Below are 20,177 nucleotides of genomic sequence, written 5' to 3'. Positions count from 1 at the left end.
GAGGATGGTGGTTTGCTGTCAGCCAAATATCTCCACAGGCTCAGTTAGGCAGGGCCCGTTACACCATTAGTGAAGTGGCTGCAACATTCCTTGATACCAGCTGTATTTGGCAATTTAACAAAGGTTAGTCTGTTGGTCCCACAGTGTACTGATTTACATATTTGCCTAAGAAACAATGGATCCCCTGTTTAATTGCCATAGGAGACACAAACCCCTTTGGGGTTGTGTTAGGGAAAGCATAAAAACAAAAAACGGCCAAATCAAACATGCAGAGCTACAGACAATAAGGGAGCAGTCAAAAGTAGCTGTTTCTTCATCTTATGATGGTTAAAACAGAAAGGCTTCCTTGAGCTTGTTTTGCTATATTATAGTGTGATGTGAAGTGTAAATGAATGAATGAACTGCACAGTGGTGCACATTTCCTCACTTTTCCTAGGGCTAGAAACTTAACAAAAGGGCTTTGAAGCATAAAGCACTTTATAAGTACCCACTGAGCTACTCACTTATATTGTCTTTGCATGGGCCAGACAAAGAGTGGTTCCAATGGCCCCTACGGAAGAGTCACTAAGGGAACTGTTTACCCTAACCAAGATATGGTTACTGGGGCCCCACCCCAGAGCCAGGCCTGGGAAGGGAGCTTGAGGGAGAGCATCTGGTGGCTGGGCATTAGCCTATGGTCTCCAGCTGGGTGCAAGCCTCCTGTAGGCCCACCACCTGCAGGAGGCGCTGTAAGGGTTGGGTGCAATGTGTACCGAGCGGTGGCCAAGGGCAGAAGCCCTGGTGGACAATCCCTAGCTGTCAAGGCTGGATACTGGGACATGGAATGTCACCTCTCTGGTGTGGAAGGAGCCTGAGCTAGTGCATGAGGTTGAGAGATACCGACTAGATATAGTTGGGCTCACCTCAACGAATGGCCTGGGCTCTGGAACCAGTCTCCTGGAGAGGGACTGGACTCTGTTCCAGTCTGGAGTTGCCCTTGGTGAGAGGTGGCGAGCTGGGATGGGATGCGTATTCTTGTATCCCCTTGGCTTGCTGCCTGTAATAGGTCATATCTTTTCCTTTAATTTTTCATCTCATATAAATCATAATTGTGTATTTGACAGTGCACAGCAAAGATTTGTGAAACCTGTGCAGTAAAGAGGACCAAAATGCAGGATGCAGGCAAAATTAAAAACAAAGGGCATATGTTTTATTCTACTTGGCTAATGACAAAAGATCCAAACCAACAACTTCAACTATGCTACGAAGGAGCTAAGAAGAAAGAAAAACTAGAGAAAACCACAGGAGCAAAACTGAGCTGCCCAACAGACACTTTTTTAAAGGATGTTACAAAATAAGTTCTGGATCCGTTATAATGATCATCTAGTTATAATAATCATGCTTATGGGAATTATTTTTCTGGTAACTGGTTGCCTGTTTGTAGCTGTGAGTGCAGAGTAGAGAAACTGTGTCAACTGTTCTCATCTGCGCTCCCTTCTGTGTAAAAGGACACGCCTTTAGATATAATCGTGTGTATAAAGCTCTCTGTAAAATTCCACAAAATGTGCCGTCTCATGATGTGGTCTAGCTGACTGTTACTGCCTTTCGTGCAAGAATAAAAGCTTTTATACCGGAAGGTGATCATGAGCACCTGGTTTTTGATAAATGAAGAATTTTACTGACAAGGGGAAAAGGGAAAACAGGACTACATATAAACTGAGGACTGATTGGGTGATAAAAACAGGAAAGGAAAGAGACAAAGACGAAAGTAATGACACACGTGAAAACAATCAGGACAGGAAGTAAGATTAATGCAAGACATGAAAGAAAACTAACCTTTAAACTAAAACAGGAAGTAAAAACAATAGACAATTAACACTGGAGAGGACACCCAAGGACATAACAGAGGGTCCAAAGTGAGGTACACACACTAAGGAGACATTTTGATAATAAAAGGCAGAGACTACAGAAACAAGGAAATAACACAAAACTGAAGCTAAAAAATATCAATAAAGTCAAACAGGAACCACAAACTCAATGACAAAAAGAAGTCCAACACTAAAATAGCAAAGAAATTCAGACAGAAACCAGGGACATTAAGGACTCAAAACAAACTGCCTCTAAGGCACTTGATTTAGTCCAGTTCCAAGCTCCTAAAAATGTGACAGTCTAGTTTCTGCATTTTCAGCTGGGTTAACTTATTGTAAATACAGTAAGTAATTGTAGTTATATTTTTTTTATTGTAAAGCGTAAAAATACTGCTGAAGACATTGTGATCATTGTGGTAGCACATCACAAGTCCTTCAAAACCTCCCCTCTCCTCCCCACAGCTGTTTTAGATAAAAACAACATGACTTGTCTGATTTCATGAGGGTCAAAACAGAAATTCTGCTTTGGTCCTTTTCTTCTGAAGGGAATGACAGAGACACACAGGTTGGATAATTTTATTAACACAGTAAATGAATTTCACAAACAGAGCAGCTACAGGAAACAAAGGATTGACTGTAGAGGTGGCTGACGCCCCCTTCTGACAAGTGTGAGAGACCCCAAACGTATCATCTACTGCACTGCAGGATAATTGAAACACATCAACTACTGAAGCAGATAGGAAACAAAAGCAACAGTTTAGGTCTTCTCTAAAATGCAAAAATAAATAATTGCTGTTGAGGAAAAACTCTCACTCAAAAAGGTTCTGCATTCATGCAAGTGAGCAACCCTGCAGCTCATCATCTAAACACCTTGAATGTATTCATTGACCAAGACGACATATTTTCTTTTTGCCCAGCGCGAAGATGTTATTCCTATATAAATGCATGCAGTCCATGATCCAAACTTGCGCAAATCTGTACTGTCTAAAATCTAAAACACAGAGAAGACAAAGAGAAGGAGTTATATCTGCAGTCCTTTGCTTAGGAGGACCAAATGTCCTCCAGTCTTCCTGTTCTACCTCACCCATTTTCTCTCTATCTCCCCTTACCCTGTTGGTGTGTATGGATGTGTATGTTTCAGGGGAGGGTCTTCCTCTGTTTCCTGCCCTTGGAGTCCAGCACACCTGGGAATGATGAACTCACCTGTTAGTAATCACCTGTTTTGCTGTACTTAAGATGAAGGAAGACCTTCAGCTAATGCCTGATTATTACCCTAGAAACTGTTAGTGAAGTTGGCTACTTTAACCTGTTTGGTTACATGCTTTGCCAAAGTGTCCTCGCTTCACCTGTTTGTTCGCCTCTGTGCAGGAATCTATGATTGAGTCTGAGTGTGTTACCAAAAGAGAACATTTTCCCAGTGGAAAGAAATCTGTGGACCTGTCTGTGTTGGAATACCTGGACCTACTAACTGAAATTCTTCCAACTGTCAATCTTGCATTAAACCCAACTACAAATAAACTTGTTAACTTTAATATTCTGAGTCTGCATTCTGAGTCCAATCTGCACCAGAGGTTATGACACCAAATCCAAAAGTGTGTAGATTTGTCTTGACTAAATGTGTTCGTGTTTTCTGGAGGCTACATGGATAAATGATGGGATGGTCATGTGATACATAATGCATGGAAAATGGCTGGCTGTAGACATTTCCTGTACAGTCAAACCACAAGTGGAAATAAGAAAAATGAAAATTTTGAATTATGAGCGATTACATATTTTGGTTGAGAAAACAAAATAGAACTCAAAAGTAACAACAGAAATATAATTATAATTTAAACTTAAGAGACAATAATTCATAATTATATATTCACAATATTTTTTCAAGTCATGAAAAATATGTGGATAATGAAAGCTGCAAACCTATTTTTAATTAATTTTAATGTTGTGAATTGAAATGTGAGGCACTAAAAACACCTCATGCCAACAAGGTGAAACAGAGACCAGAAGATAGAAACAAACCAAATGTACTGACTGTCATCACAAGGGTGAGTGCAGCATCAGTTGGGATACTGCGCGCCATGCCATTCAATGCACGTACAAAACTTTTGATGGCTTTTGTGTAAACATTTTAAGAAAAATTTAAGAAAGTTAGCTGTTCAGAATTTTTATGGACAGAATTTCTAGGCGTAGCCAGGTGGCGGAAGGCTTCTTCCTTGATGGCCTCAGAGTCTCATCTCTGCTTTTTGCAGATGATGCGGTCCTGTTGGCTTCATCAGGGGGTGGCCTCCAGCTCGCAATGGAACGGTTTGCAGCCGAGTGTGAAGCAGCCGGCATGAGAATCAGCACCTCTAAGTCTGAGGCCATGGTCCTCAGCTGGAAAAGGGTGGAGTGTCCTCTCTGGCTCAGGAACGAGTTCTTGCCCCAAGTGGAGGAGTTCAAGTATCTCGGGGTCTTGACGGGAGAAGGGAGCGGGAGATTGACAGACAGATTGGGCTGCTTCTGCAGTGATGCGGACGCTGCACTGGTCTGTCGTGGTGAAGAGGGAGCTTAGTGTAAAAGCGAAGCTCTCGATTGACCGGTCGATCTACGTTCCTACCCTCACCTATGGTCACGAGCTTTGGGTAGCGAAGGAAAAAATAAGATCGCGAATACAAGCAGCAGAAATGAGTTTCCTTCAAAGGGTGGCTGGCCTCTCCCTTAGAGATAAGGTGAGGAGTGCGGCCATCTGGGAAGGGCTCAGAGTAGAGCCGCTGCTCCTCCACATCGAAAGGAGCCAGTTGAGGTGGCTTGGGCATCTGATTAGGATGCCTCCTGGCCGCCTCTTGGGTGAGGTGTTCCGGGCATGTCCCACCGGGAGGCGGCCCCGTGGTAGACCCAGGACACGCTGGGGAGATTATATCTCTCGGCTGGCCTGGGAACACCTTGGGGTCCCTCCGGATGAGCTGGAGGAGGTGGCTGGGGAGAGGGAAGCCTGGGCTTCTCTGCTTAGGCTCCTGCCCCCGCGACCCGGCCCCGGATAAGCGGAAGAAAATGGATGGATGGATGGATACCAATATAAGAAATTCAATTAAATTTTTCAATTTTATTTATATAGCACCAAATCACAGTAAACAGTCACCTCAAGGCTCTTTATATTGCATGGTAAAAACACTGCAATAATACAGAGAAAACCCAACAGTCAAAACGACCCCCTATGAGCAGCACTTGGTGACAGTGGGAAGGAAAAACTCCCTTTAACAGGAAGAAACCTCCAGCAGAACCAGGCTCAGGGAGGGGCAGTCATCTGCTGAGAGGGGGCTGAGGGGAGAGAGACAGGGCAAAAGACACACTGTGAAAGAGAGCCAGAGATTAATAATAACTAGGGGTGGGACTCGATTAAAAAAAAAAAATCTAATTAATTAGGAGCTTTGTAATTAATTAATCGAAATTAATTGCATTTTAATCACATTTAAATATTTAACATGAGAAATATTAATTTAAGTTTGGTTGATGAATGAATCAATATACATAAGCTTAAACTTCAAAATTTGTTCATTTTCCCACCAGTCTGCTACACAGACCAACGAAGGGTGGAAGTGCTCCTGTGATAAGCAAACTCCTGAAATTAAAGTTAAGCATCATAACTGGATAGTTTTATTCAACATTAATGTCTCACTTAATATAGTTGGAAATTAATTATTCTCTCAGCTGTATTCCTTGATGTTGAAATGTGTTATACTTGTTTTAACAGCTTATTTTGAATTAAAGATTTAAAATTATAACACAAAAAGGAGAAAAAGTTCGTTCTCCGTTTAATCAGCTGCTTTTAGACAGCTGTGCTTCGCACTCAAGGTTGCTAGGCGACATGAGTTACACAGAGGTGAGGGCAGGTGAGGGTGATATGGTAAATGGACTAGCTCTTATATAGCGCTTTTCTACTCAGTATGAGCACTCAAAGCGCTATTACACCATGTTTACATTCACCCATGCACTCCCATTCATACAAGCACTTCCATGTTTGCTAAGCTAAGTGCTTTTTTTAGTTAACTATCATTCACACACATTCATACTCCGACGGGACGGTCGGAGAGCAACTTGGGGTTAAGTATCTTGCCCAAGGATACATTGGCATGTAGCCTGGAGTAGCCAGGAATCGAACCGCTGACCTTCTGATCAGTAGATGACCTGCTCTACCTACTGAGCTACAGCCACCCTTGATGGCCACCCCCCCTAAATGCTTAATATCTAAAGTTGGAGGAAAGTCCTCAATATGAAGGCTAGCCGCTCACTTCCGGCCTTTGCGGTCTTCATGGGCTGCGAAGGGGTCGAGGCCGGGTCCTTCGAAGGATGCGACCCCTGAATTTGGACATTGTCTGTATGCCTGGAATTCATGCACTGAGAAACATTCCAAGGTGCAAAGTTTTAACGCGATTAAAATGCGTTAAAACTTTTAATTCCTTATTTTTCCCGTAATTAATTAATCAAAATTAACGCGTTAAAGTTCCACCCCTAATAATAACTAATGATTAAATGCAGAGTGGAGTATAAACAGAGTAAAAAGAGGTGAATGGAAAGAAACACTCAGTGCATCATAGGAAACCCCCCAGCAGCCTAGGCCTATAGCAGCATTACTAAGGGAGCGTTCAGGGTCACCTGATCCAGCCCTAACTATAAGCTTTATCGTTTTAAGCCTAATCTTAAAAATAGAGAGGGTGTCTGTCTCCCGAATCCAAGCTGGAAGCTGGTTCCACAGAAGAGGGGCCTGAAAGCTGAAGGTTCTGCCTCCCATTCTACTCTTAAGTATCCGAGGAACCACAAGTAAGCCAGCAGTCTGAGAGAGAAGTGCTCTGTTGGGGTGATATGGTACTATGAGGTCTTTGAGATAAGATGGTGCCTGATTATTCAAGACCTTGTATGTGAGGAGAAGGATTTTAAATTCTATTCTAGATTTAACAGGGAGCCAATGAAGAGAAGCCAATATGGGAGAAATCTGCTCTCTCTTTCTAGTCCCTGTCAGTACTCTAGCTGCAGCATTTTGGATCAGCTGAAGGCTTTTCAGGGAGCTTTTAGGACAGCCTGATAATAATGAATTACAATAGTCCACCTTAGAAGTAATAAATGCATGAATTTCAGTTTCTAATTTTAGAAATACTTCAGAAATGCAATATTTTGTTTAATATGTGCATTGAAGGACATATCCTGCTAAAAAATGACTCCAAGATTTCTCACAGTGTTACTGGAGGCCAAAGTAATGCCATCCAGAGTAAGTATCTGGTTTGACACCATGTTTCTAAGATTTGTGGGGCCGAGTACAAGAACTTCAATTTGATCTAAATTTAGAAGCAGGAAATTAGAGGTCATCCAGGCCTTAATGTCTTTAAGACATTCCTGCAGTTTAACTAATTGATGTGCGTCATCTGGCTTCATGGAAAGATAAAGCTGAGTATCATCTGCATAACAATGAAAATTGATGCAATGCTTTCTAATAATACTGCCTAAGGGAAGCATGTATAATGTAAATTAAATTGGTCCCTCAGAATAATTAGCTAAGACAGCTGGGTCAAATGATGGCTTTTTAAGTAGTGATTGTTTTTATTTTTCTTCAATTTGTGAAACCTGTGTATTTACTCCAGTAATACTGTGATAAAAGAGTAAAAAGACTGAATATAAAAGATGAAATTAAGGCTGATCTTTGGCCTTGGTAAATGTTTTCCAATGAATTGATGGCCACTATTGCTAGTTTCGAGTCTTTATTTATTTAAAACGACACATTTATTTTAAAATTTTAGTCCCATTTAAAGTGATGAAACTGTGTATGATTAAGCACATTACAGGTAAGTTCCTAGAGTATAAGTGTACAGTGTCAGTGCAGTGTATGTATGTGTAGCTTTTATCTTCTATTTTTTTTCTGCCCCCCCTTCCCCTTCTCTTTCTGTTCTCTATCTCTCTTCTTCTTCTTTCCCTGCCTGTCAGATCTGGCAAGAATAAATAAAATAAAAATAAAAATACAATTAAAAAGAATAGCCTATAGAAAACCTATAGAGCACTTCTTGTAAAAGCAAATATGTTTGGTACAATAGTGCATTCAGATCATCATTCCAATTGCGAAAACTGACAGACATGACAGCCCCCCTTCCCCCAAAAAAAGAGCCAAAATGCCAAACTTGAGGAATTCACAAACAAGTGGGCGATGTCAAGGTGGTTGCATCCATCCTTTATGTACAGTCATATTTTTTCATCATATAGTAAAACTCTCCTATTTTATCTTTTTAAAAGGTGTTTAAGATCACAGCATTGCAGGTTGTGCACTGCCTGAAGCTTGGCACACTTTTACCGAAAACAGATCAGTCGCTCATCTCCCAATCTCTCAGTGAGCCTATGAGAAGAGCAGCGTACTATTTTATCATACATGTTATTAGAGTGTAAGTTTGCTCCAAATGAACATTTTGATTTCATATTGGTGTCTACGTCTGTGTTTATTTTGTTCCAAAAGAAGAAATAAGTCCAGGAACAGTTTTTCTCTATGTGATGTGAAATTTGTCAAATATAATTTGGATCTACTGTACTATCACCATATATCTTTTCCCCCCTAAATGCTTAATATCTAAAGTTGGAGGAAAGTCCTCAAATATTACTGGATATTTGGTATACAGTACAGCATTTATCTACAGCACAATGTCTTAACAGGAAATAAATGTTGTCCCTTGTAATTCACAGTCCTTGGATCACTGAATGCTTCAGAAAAGCCCTTTAAACTTAGTCATTAGTTTTCTGCACACAAACATGAATTCAGTCACATACTGACATCTCACAGCCTACCACTTCAGTGTCTGAATTGCAAACAAGCAAAAACAAAAACAAACAAAAAAACCCCTCAACCCTGTGCTGAGGGTCTACACAAGTAAACACAAACATAAGTTAACAAAAACTATATAAGAGGTTATTTGAACTTTTATGCATTTTCATTCATCTGTTTCCTTCTTCTTTTAACTTCCTTTAGGGATCACCACAGCGCATCATCTGCCTTCATCTCACCCTATCCCTAGCATCATCCTCTGTCACACCAACCCTCTGCATGTCCTCCTTTGCTGCATTCATGAACTGTCTCTGTGGTCTTCCACTATCCAATCCTCCAAATGTTTCAACCTTGCCTCTCTAACTTTTATTTATCTGGCTTGATTGCTTTAAATGTGGATATTAAAAGCTAGATCCCAAAATGAAAACCTAGCATCTGCTATGGGACTTTTTTGTTTTTTATTTATACACGAAAATACTTTTTTCTTTCAAATTTTAACTATTTAGTGACTCTTGATGCCCACTACTTTGTCACTTAAGGTGTGTTCAGATCAAAGTTTAGCCAAAGAACAGCCAGTAGCTATAATCAAGGATCCATCCATCCATCCATTCCCTTCCGCACATCCTGTTAAGAGTCGCGGGGGGGCTGGAGCCTATCCCAGCTGTCATAGGGCAAGAGGCAGGGTACACCCTGAACAGGTCGCCAGCCTGTTGCAGGGCCAACACAGAGGGACAGACGACCTTTCACACTCACATTCATGCTCTCATTCACACCTATGGGCAATTTAGATTAGCCAATTAACCTAACCCCAGTAAGTGCATGTCTTTGGAATGTGGGAGGAAACCGGAGTACCCGGAGGAAACCCACGCAAGCACGGGGAGAACATGCAAACTCCACACAGAGAGAGGGAGAGGCCTGGGCCAAGGTGGAATCGAACCCAGGCCTTCCAGATGGTATTCTAACTGTGAGGCAGCAGTGCTAACCACTACGCCACCGTGCTGCGTGGATGTCCTAAAATTTAATTTACTTTCCTCCAAGCCTTTTCTTTGTTGTTGTTGTTTCTTCCCTTTATACAAGATAATTAGATAAAGATATACAAGATAAAATTTAAAAGCTTTATATAAATTAAATTTAGCAGGTCTCCCATTCAAGATCATCTTCTCAGGCATGTCCAAACAGTTCCAGCACAGATTCTATTTTTAGATCACAAGTCTTATTCTGATCAGCTAAACTGTGACCATAAACTTGTGCAGAGGGCAAACACCAACTTCTGTTTAAAACTGACCCCAATTTCATGTGAAAGTGATCATTGTTAGTGATGACCAAGAAGCTACTCAAAGGCAACAAATCCAGTGTGAAGTCAGTTTTTTTTCTTTTTTTCAGAATTCCTCGGGTTGTTAACGATGATTTCCTCCTCCAGAGTGAGACTGTCAATGTGGACTGCTACTGTAAGGTCCTGAGGAGTCTGAACAAGACTGGTACAGTATTTTTTACCACAAGTGAATTGTTTTTATTTCAACACATGGCCTGTTATGGCATGAATTGGAACAGAATTCGCATGCAATCGTGATGTGAACATTTTGCTTTGCATTTGGTCTGAACACACCATCACTCTTTCAAACATGTCTCTGGAGTTATGAGCTATTACCAACTTAAACTGGGTGTTTATGTAAAAGAGGTGAAAAACAGCATACGTATGAATAAAGACTCCCTATCAAAAAGATGAATACATTTTATCAATTATTTGGTCACTGTGAATTTAACAGACCATTTTTTTGGGGACTATTTTCAGTAACATTTGGTGCTTGTGGCAGCAGGACAGTGTGTGGGCATAAGCCAAAATAAACTACAGTGTTTGCATTCATGCTAATGAAACATGTCACTGGTGGCACTGAGGTCAACACTGATATATTTAAATATTTCTGGAACAACAGTGATACACTCACACAATACTTGCTGGTTTGGTCTGACAGGGGATTTAATATCCACATAACCAGACTTACTTCCCTTAACAAACTATTTTTGGCTGCATTTCTGAAAAATGCTGTTTGTACTGGAATCCTGTGTGGTGCATTTAAAGAAATAAAAATTTGTTTTGAAGTTACTGAAAAAGGTTCACATTATAAATTGTCTTGTTTATGCTTTGATTGCAGACATGCTGAGTAGTGACTTACCTATCTATTTAGCAAACAAAAGGATCAGTTTTAAGTCAAAACTGACCTTTCATCTCTTTCAGAAACCCATTTTCTGCTCAGTGATGCCTTTTCTTTTAGTGTTGTTGACTTCCATCATGGCTGCCCTGAAGTGATGCCTAAAAGCCATTTTTCAGTATAACACTGACAGGACAGTACTGATATAGTTATTGTGTTTCGAGTTGTTTAAATCAGCTGCTTTCCTAAACATCTGTGCTGACGCTGTGGGTGACTACCTCTTTCATTGTGACCTGGCGGATAAGGTTCAGCTTCTGGTAAAAGCTGGCTAAGTCCACGGGTAACTCCATGTCCTGCTGCTGCACAGTCCTATAGCTGATCCTGCGACCACCATTGCACAGCCTCTCTGGGTGCTGCAAGTAGAATGGCAGGGAGCAGCGGGCACAGGAAGGGCAGAAGGCATGTGAGCGATAACACCTACGTGGTGGATGTGGAGGTGAGTAGCTGACAGGGCCGTTGGCTTCGGTGAGGAAAGTGGGAGGGTATGTCTCAGGCTCGTCACTGTATTGCTCTGGTGTCGGAGGCGTAGGAGGAGCCGACAGAGGCAGGGGGCGAGACGGTGACATGGTGGCGAGCTCTGGTTCCTCCTCTTCCCCCTTCTCAGACTCCTCCCTATTACAGCAGTAATACTGTGGCAGCAAAACAGAAAAAGAAAGAACTGCAGGTGAGAGTCAGACATTTAAGATAAGATAAGATAAAACTTTAAGATCCCACGACTGGGAAATTTGTGCATTACAGCAGCTCAGTGCAGAGAAGAAGGATGAATAAAAAATGAAATAAAATAGAATAGAAAAACACTATATACATAAAATATATATCAATATATACATATACACACATATACATCAAAACACTATATACATTTGTAGCCGGTAAAGTATACAGCATACATAGTATGCATTATATGGATGAGGGTGTTATAAATAAATATGTATATGTAAAAGTCAATAAAATTCAATAAAAGTCAACTCTCAGACTGTTGCCAATGAAAAAAGGTGGGTTTTAAGAAGTGACTTAAAAATGGACAGTGAAGAGCCCTGTCTAATATGCAGTGGGAGCAAAAGGCCATTTAATGACCTAAAAGCAAATAAAATAATTTTAAAATGCACTTTAAAATGAACAGGGAGCCAGTGCAGTGAGGCCCAAACAGGAGAAATATGATCTCTCCTCCATTTACCAGACAAAAGCAGAGCAGCTGCATCAGGTGACGACGGGACAGGGATGACTGAGAAACCCCATAATAGAGAGAATTACAGACATCCAGTCGTGATGTAATGCGCGCATAGATTACAGTCCTGTTTTGAAGGGATCTGTTTGACCTTAGCCAGTTGTCTAAGTTTAAAAAAACTGGATTTCACCACCTCACTGATCTGCTGATCTAGGTTAAAAACACTGTCCATTCTGACACCCAGGTTAGAAACAGTAGGATTTGTGTATGGTGTTAGAGGCCCCAGATCTACAGGAGAGGACCCACCAGTAGTACCAGGACCAACAACCAAAACCTCTGTCTTCTTGTCATTAAAATGAAGAAGGTTTAGTGCTATCCAGGTTTTAACTACATCTAGGCACTTAATCAAAGATTTTCTTAATAAGAGTCTTCTTGTTTTAAGGGGACATACACCTGACTGTCATCAGCATAAAAATGGAATGCACATTTGTGCTTTCTAAAAATGGAATGCAAGGGCAGAAGATACAATGAAAATGGCAGGGTTTTTCAGCTGATTAAAAACAGCTGAAAAATAAACAGCAGTAGAAGGGTTAATCATGCGAGCTGCTGAGCAGGAGCACGAGGTTTGAGAGTATTTCCAGACAAGGAAATGTCAAACAACCCAGGCATGTGATCAGAAAACACAGCGTCACAAATCCTCACATTAGAAACAGACAGATGAAAAAGATAAGACAAGGTCTAGGATGTGTCCATGTTCTTGTGTGGGTCCAACCACATACTGCATAAAATTAAAAGTCAATAAGGCTTTGAAAGTCCTTAGCCAATGGTTTTCCAGGACCAGGGGTGCAGCTATATACTTTCTGAGGTGTATGTGGACACATTTTTATGCCCCCCCCCCCCCCCCCCCCCCACACACACACACACTTTGAAAAGCTTTTTTTCCATCCCAACAACATTTTTATCCTTCTCCTTCTCCTTCTCCTTCTCCCTCTTCCTTTTTCTATTTTGTGCCCCGGAGAGCTTTCTTTTTGCCTTTCCATCTTTTGCTGCCTGTCTTCAGATAATAGCATGATTCAAATGAAAACAGTCGCAATCGAGCACGTTCTCAAAAGCGCATGCTAGAGCGCCTTTTGTGTGTGTGTGTGTGTGTGGGGGGGGGGGGGCACAAGAGGACAGGAGGTGAAGGAGCACAGGGGCATGCCTCTGTTATTGATCATATCATATGCACAGCTGTTAAATACAGAAAATGCAGACTACAGAAATAATTTCCCCGTTGCCCCCCGCCCCACACCCGCACGCACTGCATATAGTGCATACCAATTTTTGCGCCACTGTCCAGAACAACACATATGTATATTAAAATCCCCCAAAATAAGGGCTTGATCATATCTAGGCATAATTTCTGCCAGAAGTTCAGAAAATTTATTTAAGAAATCCTTACTGTATTTGGGTGGTCTATAGACTACTGTACACAGTACAGGACAGGAGTGACCAAGTTCAAACAGATGAAGCTGAAAGCTGGAGAAAGTGAATAGTCCTGAGAGCTGTTTACATCTGTGAACACTCTTACAGATGGTAGCTGTTCCTCCTCCTTGGCCTGACGCCCGTGGGGAGTTGAAATAGCAGCAATCTAATGGCAAAAGTTCAGAGAAGACACTGGACTCACTGGCATTTGCCCACATCTCTGTGACACAGAGAAAATCCAATCCATGAAAAAATTTTTAAGGATTTAAGTTTAGTTTGATAGCAACCTAGCAATCACCAGGCCAATTTTAACAACAATTGGTGGAGCCGAGACGTTGGCATGTCCGAGCGCCCAGCAGAGAGGCCGCAGGTTCTCCGGATTCACTCTGCGCTGGTTGGTGAGGATGACAGGGGAGGCGAAGCTGACCAAACCAATCTGGACCAACAACATCCAACAAAATGGTTGGGAGATGTGCTAAGTAGACCTTTAATTTCACCAGCCTACTGCTGCGTTTTCCCCCGCGGCGGTGGCGTTTCTTCCTGGCAAGTGGCATCGGGGTGCGGTGAAGTTGAGCAGGTATCTCTGACAGAAAGGGAGGCAAAGTTTGGTGTCCATCTTTATAAAACTCCACTAGGTACCTAGTAGAAAATCGTAAATCCAGGAGAGTTTGGCAGTCGTACACCAGTAGAGAGTTGCTATTTTGAATGACAGTTAAAAGCAACATGAACATAAACACAAACAAAGCAGTGTTCTAGCTAGCGGTTGATCGCCAGGTGCTGCACCGGGCTGAGGATTTCACTACTTCACTTTCGGAGCTCTGCTGTCACTGCATTTAGCAAACAGGAGCGTGCCCCACGGACTCCGCCCCAGGCTGGATCGCTGCTTTTATTGCTGCTTACGCCTGTATTATATCACTGCAATTTGCAATCTACCACAGAGCACGTAAAGTTCACAGTGTGCACGTTTGATCTCCCTACAGTTGAAGGCGCGATTGATTTTGTGAGTGTGAGCGTGTGGCTGTGCAAATGTGCTCGCTGTGCAGAGAATGTCAGCTGTTATTTTTTTCTTTATGTCAGCTGTAGCCACCAGAACAGATCGGTATAAGATATAGAAGTGCACTAGTTTCGGTTCCGGTATGATGGCGCCTGTGTTTGGCTCTGCCGCTATCGGCCGCAAATTGTTTTTTTCCCCGCTAGTTGTATTTTTTTCTCCTCTGCTGCTTTCGCTCTGTTTTAGGATTGTACTGTCTGTACTGGTTTACGATTGCCTTTCATTGCTTTCTATCCGTGCCTCCATGATAGGTCAAAATACCTTTTTCCCTGGTGCTGGCACTTAACATTCTTTTCCCCTGGAGATCACCTCTTCCTCGGGCGCCCTAACTGAGGCAGCTATGGAATTTCGAAGGCCTCGCAGGAAGAGAGGAAAATGAGCGGGTCTTCAAATAAAGTTCAGACTGCTCTGGAAATGGGGTTTGATGGGTAAGCGACGCCGAGCATTTTTAGCCTCCTGTGCTCGGTCCTCTTTCTTGGAGGGAAATCTTTCTCAGCTGTCTCTGCATGGATACTGGAGGCCAAGCCTGGTAAGAAAATGCTTCCTTAGGTGGGTCCAGCCAGACTCAGCTCCTGTTTGGCCTGTTTTGCCCTCATTTCATGGATTTTATGAAGGCCGAGGCTCAAACCTTCTGTATCTGCGCTCTTTTCCTTGAGCATCAACCACAAATCAGGCTTCCAACAAATCGTTCTTATTGAATGATTTTATAACTACCAAAGACCTAGACTTCTTATTTCTGACTGAAACCTGGCAGTGTGACTCTGATTTTATATCTCTCATTGAACTGTGTCCTGATGGTTATTCCTTCAGCAGGTATGTCTGTGTAGATTCTCAGTCATCCAGGTCATAGTAGTCTCTGGAGCTTGAAAAAGGCGACTGGACTTCTTTTTGTTTCTTGAAGACGTTTCACCTCTCATCCGAAAGGCTTCTTCAGTTCTCAACCAAATGGTGGAGAGACCCAGGTATTTAAACCCCTGTGGGCGTAGTCCCCTGGAGGTGGTTATGACCCTCTATTGATCATGTGCGTGAACACATGTGCCCAGGTGTGAAGGGGGCGTGGGTCATATTTAATCAGTGGTTTCAGTTGAAACCAATTTAGGACTCCGCTCCATTGTTTCCTGTGGCCTATTGAGGTCACTGGCCATCTATGTCCACTGTGAACAACCATCATTGAACAGAGGAGGTGGATTACGTCACCAACTTTCCCCCGCTTACAGTGCTGTCCTGAGCTCCCTTCCCAGACGTCTCAACCCCCATTCACACCTTTGTTCCAGTGACCTCAATAGGCCACAGGAAACAATGGAGCGGAGTCCTAAATTGGTTTCAACTGAAACCACTGATTAAATATGACCCACGCCCCCTTCACACCTGGGCACATGTGTTCACGCACATGATCAATAGAGGGTCATAACCACCTCCAGGGGACTACGCCCACAGGGGTTTAAATACCTGGGTCTCTCCACCATTTGGTTGAGAACTGAAGAAGCCTTTCGGATGAGAGGTGAAACGTCTTCAAGAAACAAAAAGAAGTCCAGTCGCCTTTTTCAAGCTCCAGAGATTCCTTCAGCAGACAGCCCCGCCTTTCCGGCCAAGGTGGTGGTACTGCTGCAGTGTTTCGTAACCGTTTCTCCTGTCGCCAAACCCAGGTTGGTTGTTTCTCATCATTTGAACTACAGCTTCTTACAGTTGGAACTAAGGACTCTCTGTATTGTGCGGTTGTATATCGCCCTCCTGGCTCGTGCGGCCTATTCTTAAAGGAGTTCTATAATTTTTTTTATCCTCCACTATAAAATTGTCTAGACTGCTCATTATTGGTGATTTTAATATTCATATTGATGACGACACTGACCTCCTTACTGGGGAATTTATTAGTGTCATGGACTCTTTTCACTTTATCCAACATTTGTCTGGCCCTACACATGAAAAAAGTCACACTTTAGACCCGGTCTTCACTCTAGGTCTGAATGTTGACTTCATTTACTCCAACAATATTTTTATCTCTGATCATTTTTGTATTTTATTTTATTTGTCTATCATGTGACTCTGTCCCATGCTAGATGCATGATCAGCTCTCGCACCTTAAACTTTTCAACAGCAGATGATATTTTCAGATAGATTCAATTTATCTTTATCCTTGTCTGACGATGTTGATCATTTAACAGATCTATATTTAATGCTCATTGTCATACTATTTTAAACGAAGTCTGTCCAGTTGTAATGAGATTAACTTCTGTCTTTAAATCCTTGCCCTGGATTGACGATAATAATCGTGGCTTAAAGTGTTCTTGCCGCAAGTCTGAGCATTTGTGGAAGAAAACTCACTTACATGTCCACCTTTTATATCTAAAGGACCTCCTTGTCTATTATAATAATTCAGTTAAAGATGCAAGGGCTACCTATTTTTCTAATCTGGTCACAAAAAGTAAGGGTAATGCAAGAGTGCTATTCGATACCATTACTGCTATTGTTAATCCTGCTTTACCTACTGCACCAATCTTTTCTAACGAAGACTGTAAGACCTTTCTGCATTTTCTGGTAGACAAGATCAGCGCTCTTAGGACAAATATCTCTCAGTCCAGTTGTTCACTGACTGTTCCTGCCCCTGCCCTGTCTTTCTCGTTAGAAAGTTTCTCTCTGATCACTTTACCTGAGCTGCTAAAATTAGTTGGATCTATGAAAGTGTCTTTGTGTTCCCTGGATATTCTACCTGCATCGCTATTTTAAAATGTTTTTCCGCACATCAGTTCATGTATTCTTTCTATAATAAATACTTCACTGGTCTTAGGTCAAGTTCCCGCTTATCTTAAGACCGCTGTCATCCATCCACTTTTAAAGAAATCTAAACTTGACCCTGCTGCTTTCAATAAATATAGACCAATATCTAAATTACCATTCTTATCTAAGATACTGGAAAAGGTTGTTGCTAAGCAGCTTACTGCCTTTCTGGAACAACATAATATCCTGGATAAATTTCAGTCTGGCTTTTGTAGAGCTCACTCTGACACAGCTCTCCTTAGATTTTCCAATGATGTTTTGTTGAGTAGGGATGCAGGAGAATGTGCCACTGTATTGATGTTGGATCTTTCTTCTGCTTTTGACACTGTAGACCATGAAGTTTTACTTGATAGACTACATCGCTGGGTGGGCATATCTGGATCTGCCCTGAAATGGTTTACTTCATACTTGTCAAATTGACGATTTCATGTGGCAGTTTCTGATTTCAGATCCGACTCTGCTTATCTTATTTATGATGTCCCCCAAGGTTCTGTTTTGGGCCCTCTGCCTTTTCTGTTATATTTGCTCCCTTTGAGGCATGTTCTGAACAATTTTGAGGGAATATTGTACCACTGTTATGCAGATGACATCCAGCTGTATATTTCTTTCAAGCATGAACATGTCTCAAAGTTGCAGGTACTAATAATGTGTCTAAAATCCATTAAAAGCTGGCTAGCCGAAAATTTTCTTCAACTCAATGAGGACAAAACTGAAATTCTGATCTGTGCTCCGGATAAATCTGTTTCTAATATAATGCTAGCCCTTGGTCCTCTTGCTAAATTCGTTAAGCCTTCTATTAGGAACCTTGGGATAACCTTTGATTCAGCCTTTATGCTTGACACTTACTTCCATCATATCTCATTCAGAACTTGGGATGGTTATTCATGCATTTATATCCTCTCGCCTGGACTATTGTAATGCATTGTTTACCTGTCTTAGCAAACATTCCCTGGAGCGTTTACAGGCTGTTCAGAATGCTGCTGCTAGGCTTCTGACTAAATCTTCCAAATATTCTCACATCACCCTGCTTCTGATCCAGTTACACTGGCTACCTGTGAAATTTAGAATACAGTTTAAGATTTTGGTACTTACATTTAGAGCACTTCACAAGCAAGCCCCATTGTATATTAGTGAACTCCTTCACTTATATACCCCTTCTAGATCACTGCGGTCATGTGATCAGGGACTACTGTCTGTGCATTCTAAAAAACTGAAAACGAAAGGAGACAGTGCTTTTACCTCAGTGGCTCCCCGTCTCTGGAACTCTCTGTCCATCTTAGAGCGGCGGAGTCATTGATGTATTTTAAAAACACATCTTTTTAGCTTGGCATTTGTTTAATTTGTTTTTATTATTCTTTGTCCTGTTGTGAAGCACTTCGTAACACCTGTTTTGAGAGGTGCTATATAAATAAAGCTTTACTTACTTACTTACTATAACCACAGTTTGCTAGCGGGGGCTGTCATAGTACTAGCAATTGTTTGGCAACATGAAAAAAGAACTTTGTAGCTGCTACATCCACCACTGTTTGTTTCACACAGAAAAACAGCAGTACGGAAGTTAAATATGTGCACATGAATTGTTAATAAAAAAAAGTATTTCTTATGCGATTACTTGATTAATTGATGGAGTAATTAATAGAGTACTCGATTACTAAAATAATCGACAGTTGCAGCCCTACTTGTATTCTGAAAGCCATAGTCAACCCTTCAAGAAAAAACTACAGTTCCCAGCAAGATGTTGTCACTTCCTGTTGTTGCATTAAAATCATGATAATTTATGGTTACAACGTGGTGGCTGATATTTGAACATAGAAAATGCTTTTAGCAGCTGGTCCTTAAAACATCTGTTTTTATTGGGTATGCTTTTTACATGGTTTCTGCAAACCCATTAGTGAAAGTAAATGGCACTCTTGGACACATTAAATGCATGACATATAAGTGTAACTCTTCTGGATTATATGCAAAAATTATCACTATCGATCTAATAAGGCCTGGTGTTAGTGTTGTACTTGAGATCGGTCTTGGACCGCTTTTTGATGGTCTCAGTCTTGTCATGGACTCGGACATTGTGGACTCGGGATTTTATTTCAAGACCAGTCAAGACCACAGCTGTGGAAATATAACAAAATTGCCAGAACATTGTCCAATTTATTTGTTAACATCCTTGCATTTATTGGATGCAAAAGTACTGATTAAAATCCAACGATTGCGCTCCTCTACCTCTCAAAGGAGCACATCTCGCAGACTCCTCCCCTGCTAGGTCACTGCTATTATCGCCGCTTGCGCCTGTATCATTTCACCGCAATTTGCAATCTACCACAGAGCACGGACAGTTTCATTCACGATGTGCACGTGTGATCTCACTATGGTCATATGTGCGCTTGGTTTCCTGGGCTACAGAAATTAAAATGACAACTGGTATGAATGCAAGAAGTAAGAGGGAAAATTAAGATAAAAGGAAAATTTCAGGCTTCCTATTCAACAAAAAAATCCCGGCATGAAAGGTAAATAACAACCTTCATGTATTTGATACACAAACTAAAAATTTGATGCAAATTTTAGGGCTGCAATGATCCTTGGAGTAACTGAATTTGATTATTAAATTTCCTCGACACAAATTTGTTGACGCAAAGTGCATACATGTCGTCTTGCTTGTAATCTGTCTGTGTTTACCTCTGTGCTGCACACAGATGCTGCAGTAGTTTGGGTTGCACCGTAAAGTGTGTTTGCAGCCTGTTCTCCCACACTCATATGTGAAGGAGCAGTTCACGAAGCATGTTCTTAAGCGTTTCGCTGGTTCATTTAAACCAGCACCAGTACTGTCACGAGCACCGGCACCTCGGCGGTGGAAAAGTAGCAACGATGAGCTCAGGTGGAGAGAAAGGAGCTC

General features: G+C 41.6%; 1 protein-coding gene across 1 annotated transcript in view; it reads right to left on the bottom strand.

Annotated features, from left to right (window-relative positions):
- Window positions 1-10,854: 10,854 nt before the first annotated feature.
- Window positions 10,855-20,177, bottom strand: part of fam163b (family with sequence similarity 163 member B) — a 44,468-nt gene continuing 35,145 nt past the window's right edge. Inside the window, exon 3 of the mRNA XM_030725706.1 lies at window positions 10,855-11,458. Within this exon, the coding sequence (XP_030581566.1) occupies window positions 11,015-11,458 (444 nt within the window). The 3' untranslated portion in view covers window positions 10,855-11,014. The remainder of the gene's footprint in view (window positions 11,459-20,177) is intronic.

This window comes from Archocentrus centrarchus, unplaced genomic scaffold (genome assembly GCF_007364275.1).
Source record: "Archocentrus centrarchus isolate MPI-CPG fArcCen1 unplaced genomic scaffold, fArcCen1 scaffold_68_ctg1, whole genome shotgun sequence".
Lineage (NCBI taxonomy): Eukaryota > Metazoa > Chordata > Actinopteri > Cichliformes > Cichlidae > Archocentrus > Archocentrus centrarchus.
This window is presented reverse-complemented; position numbering and strand designations above follow the sequence as displayed.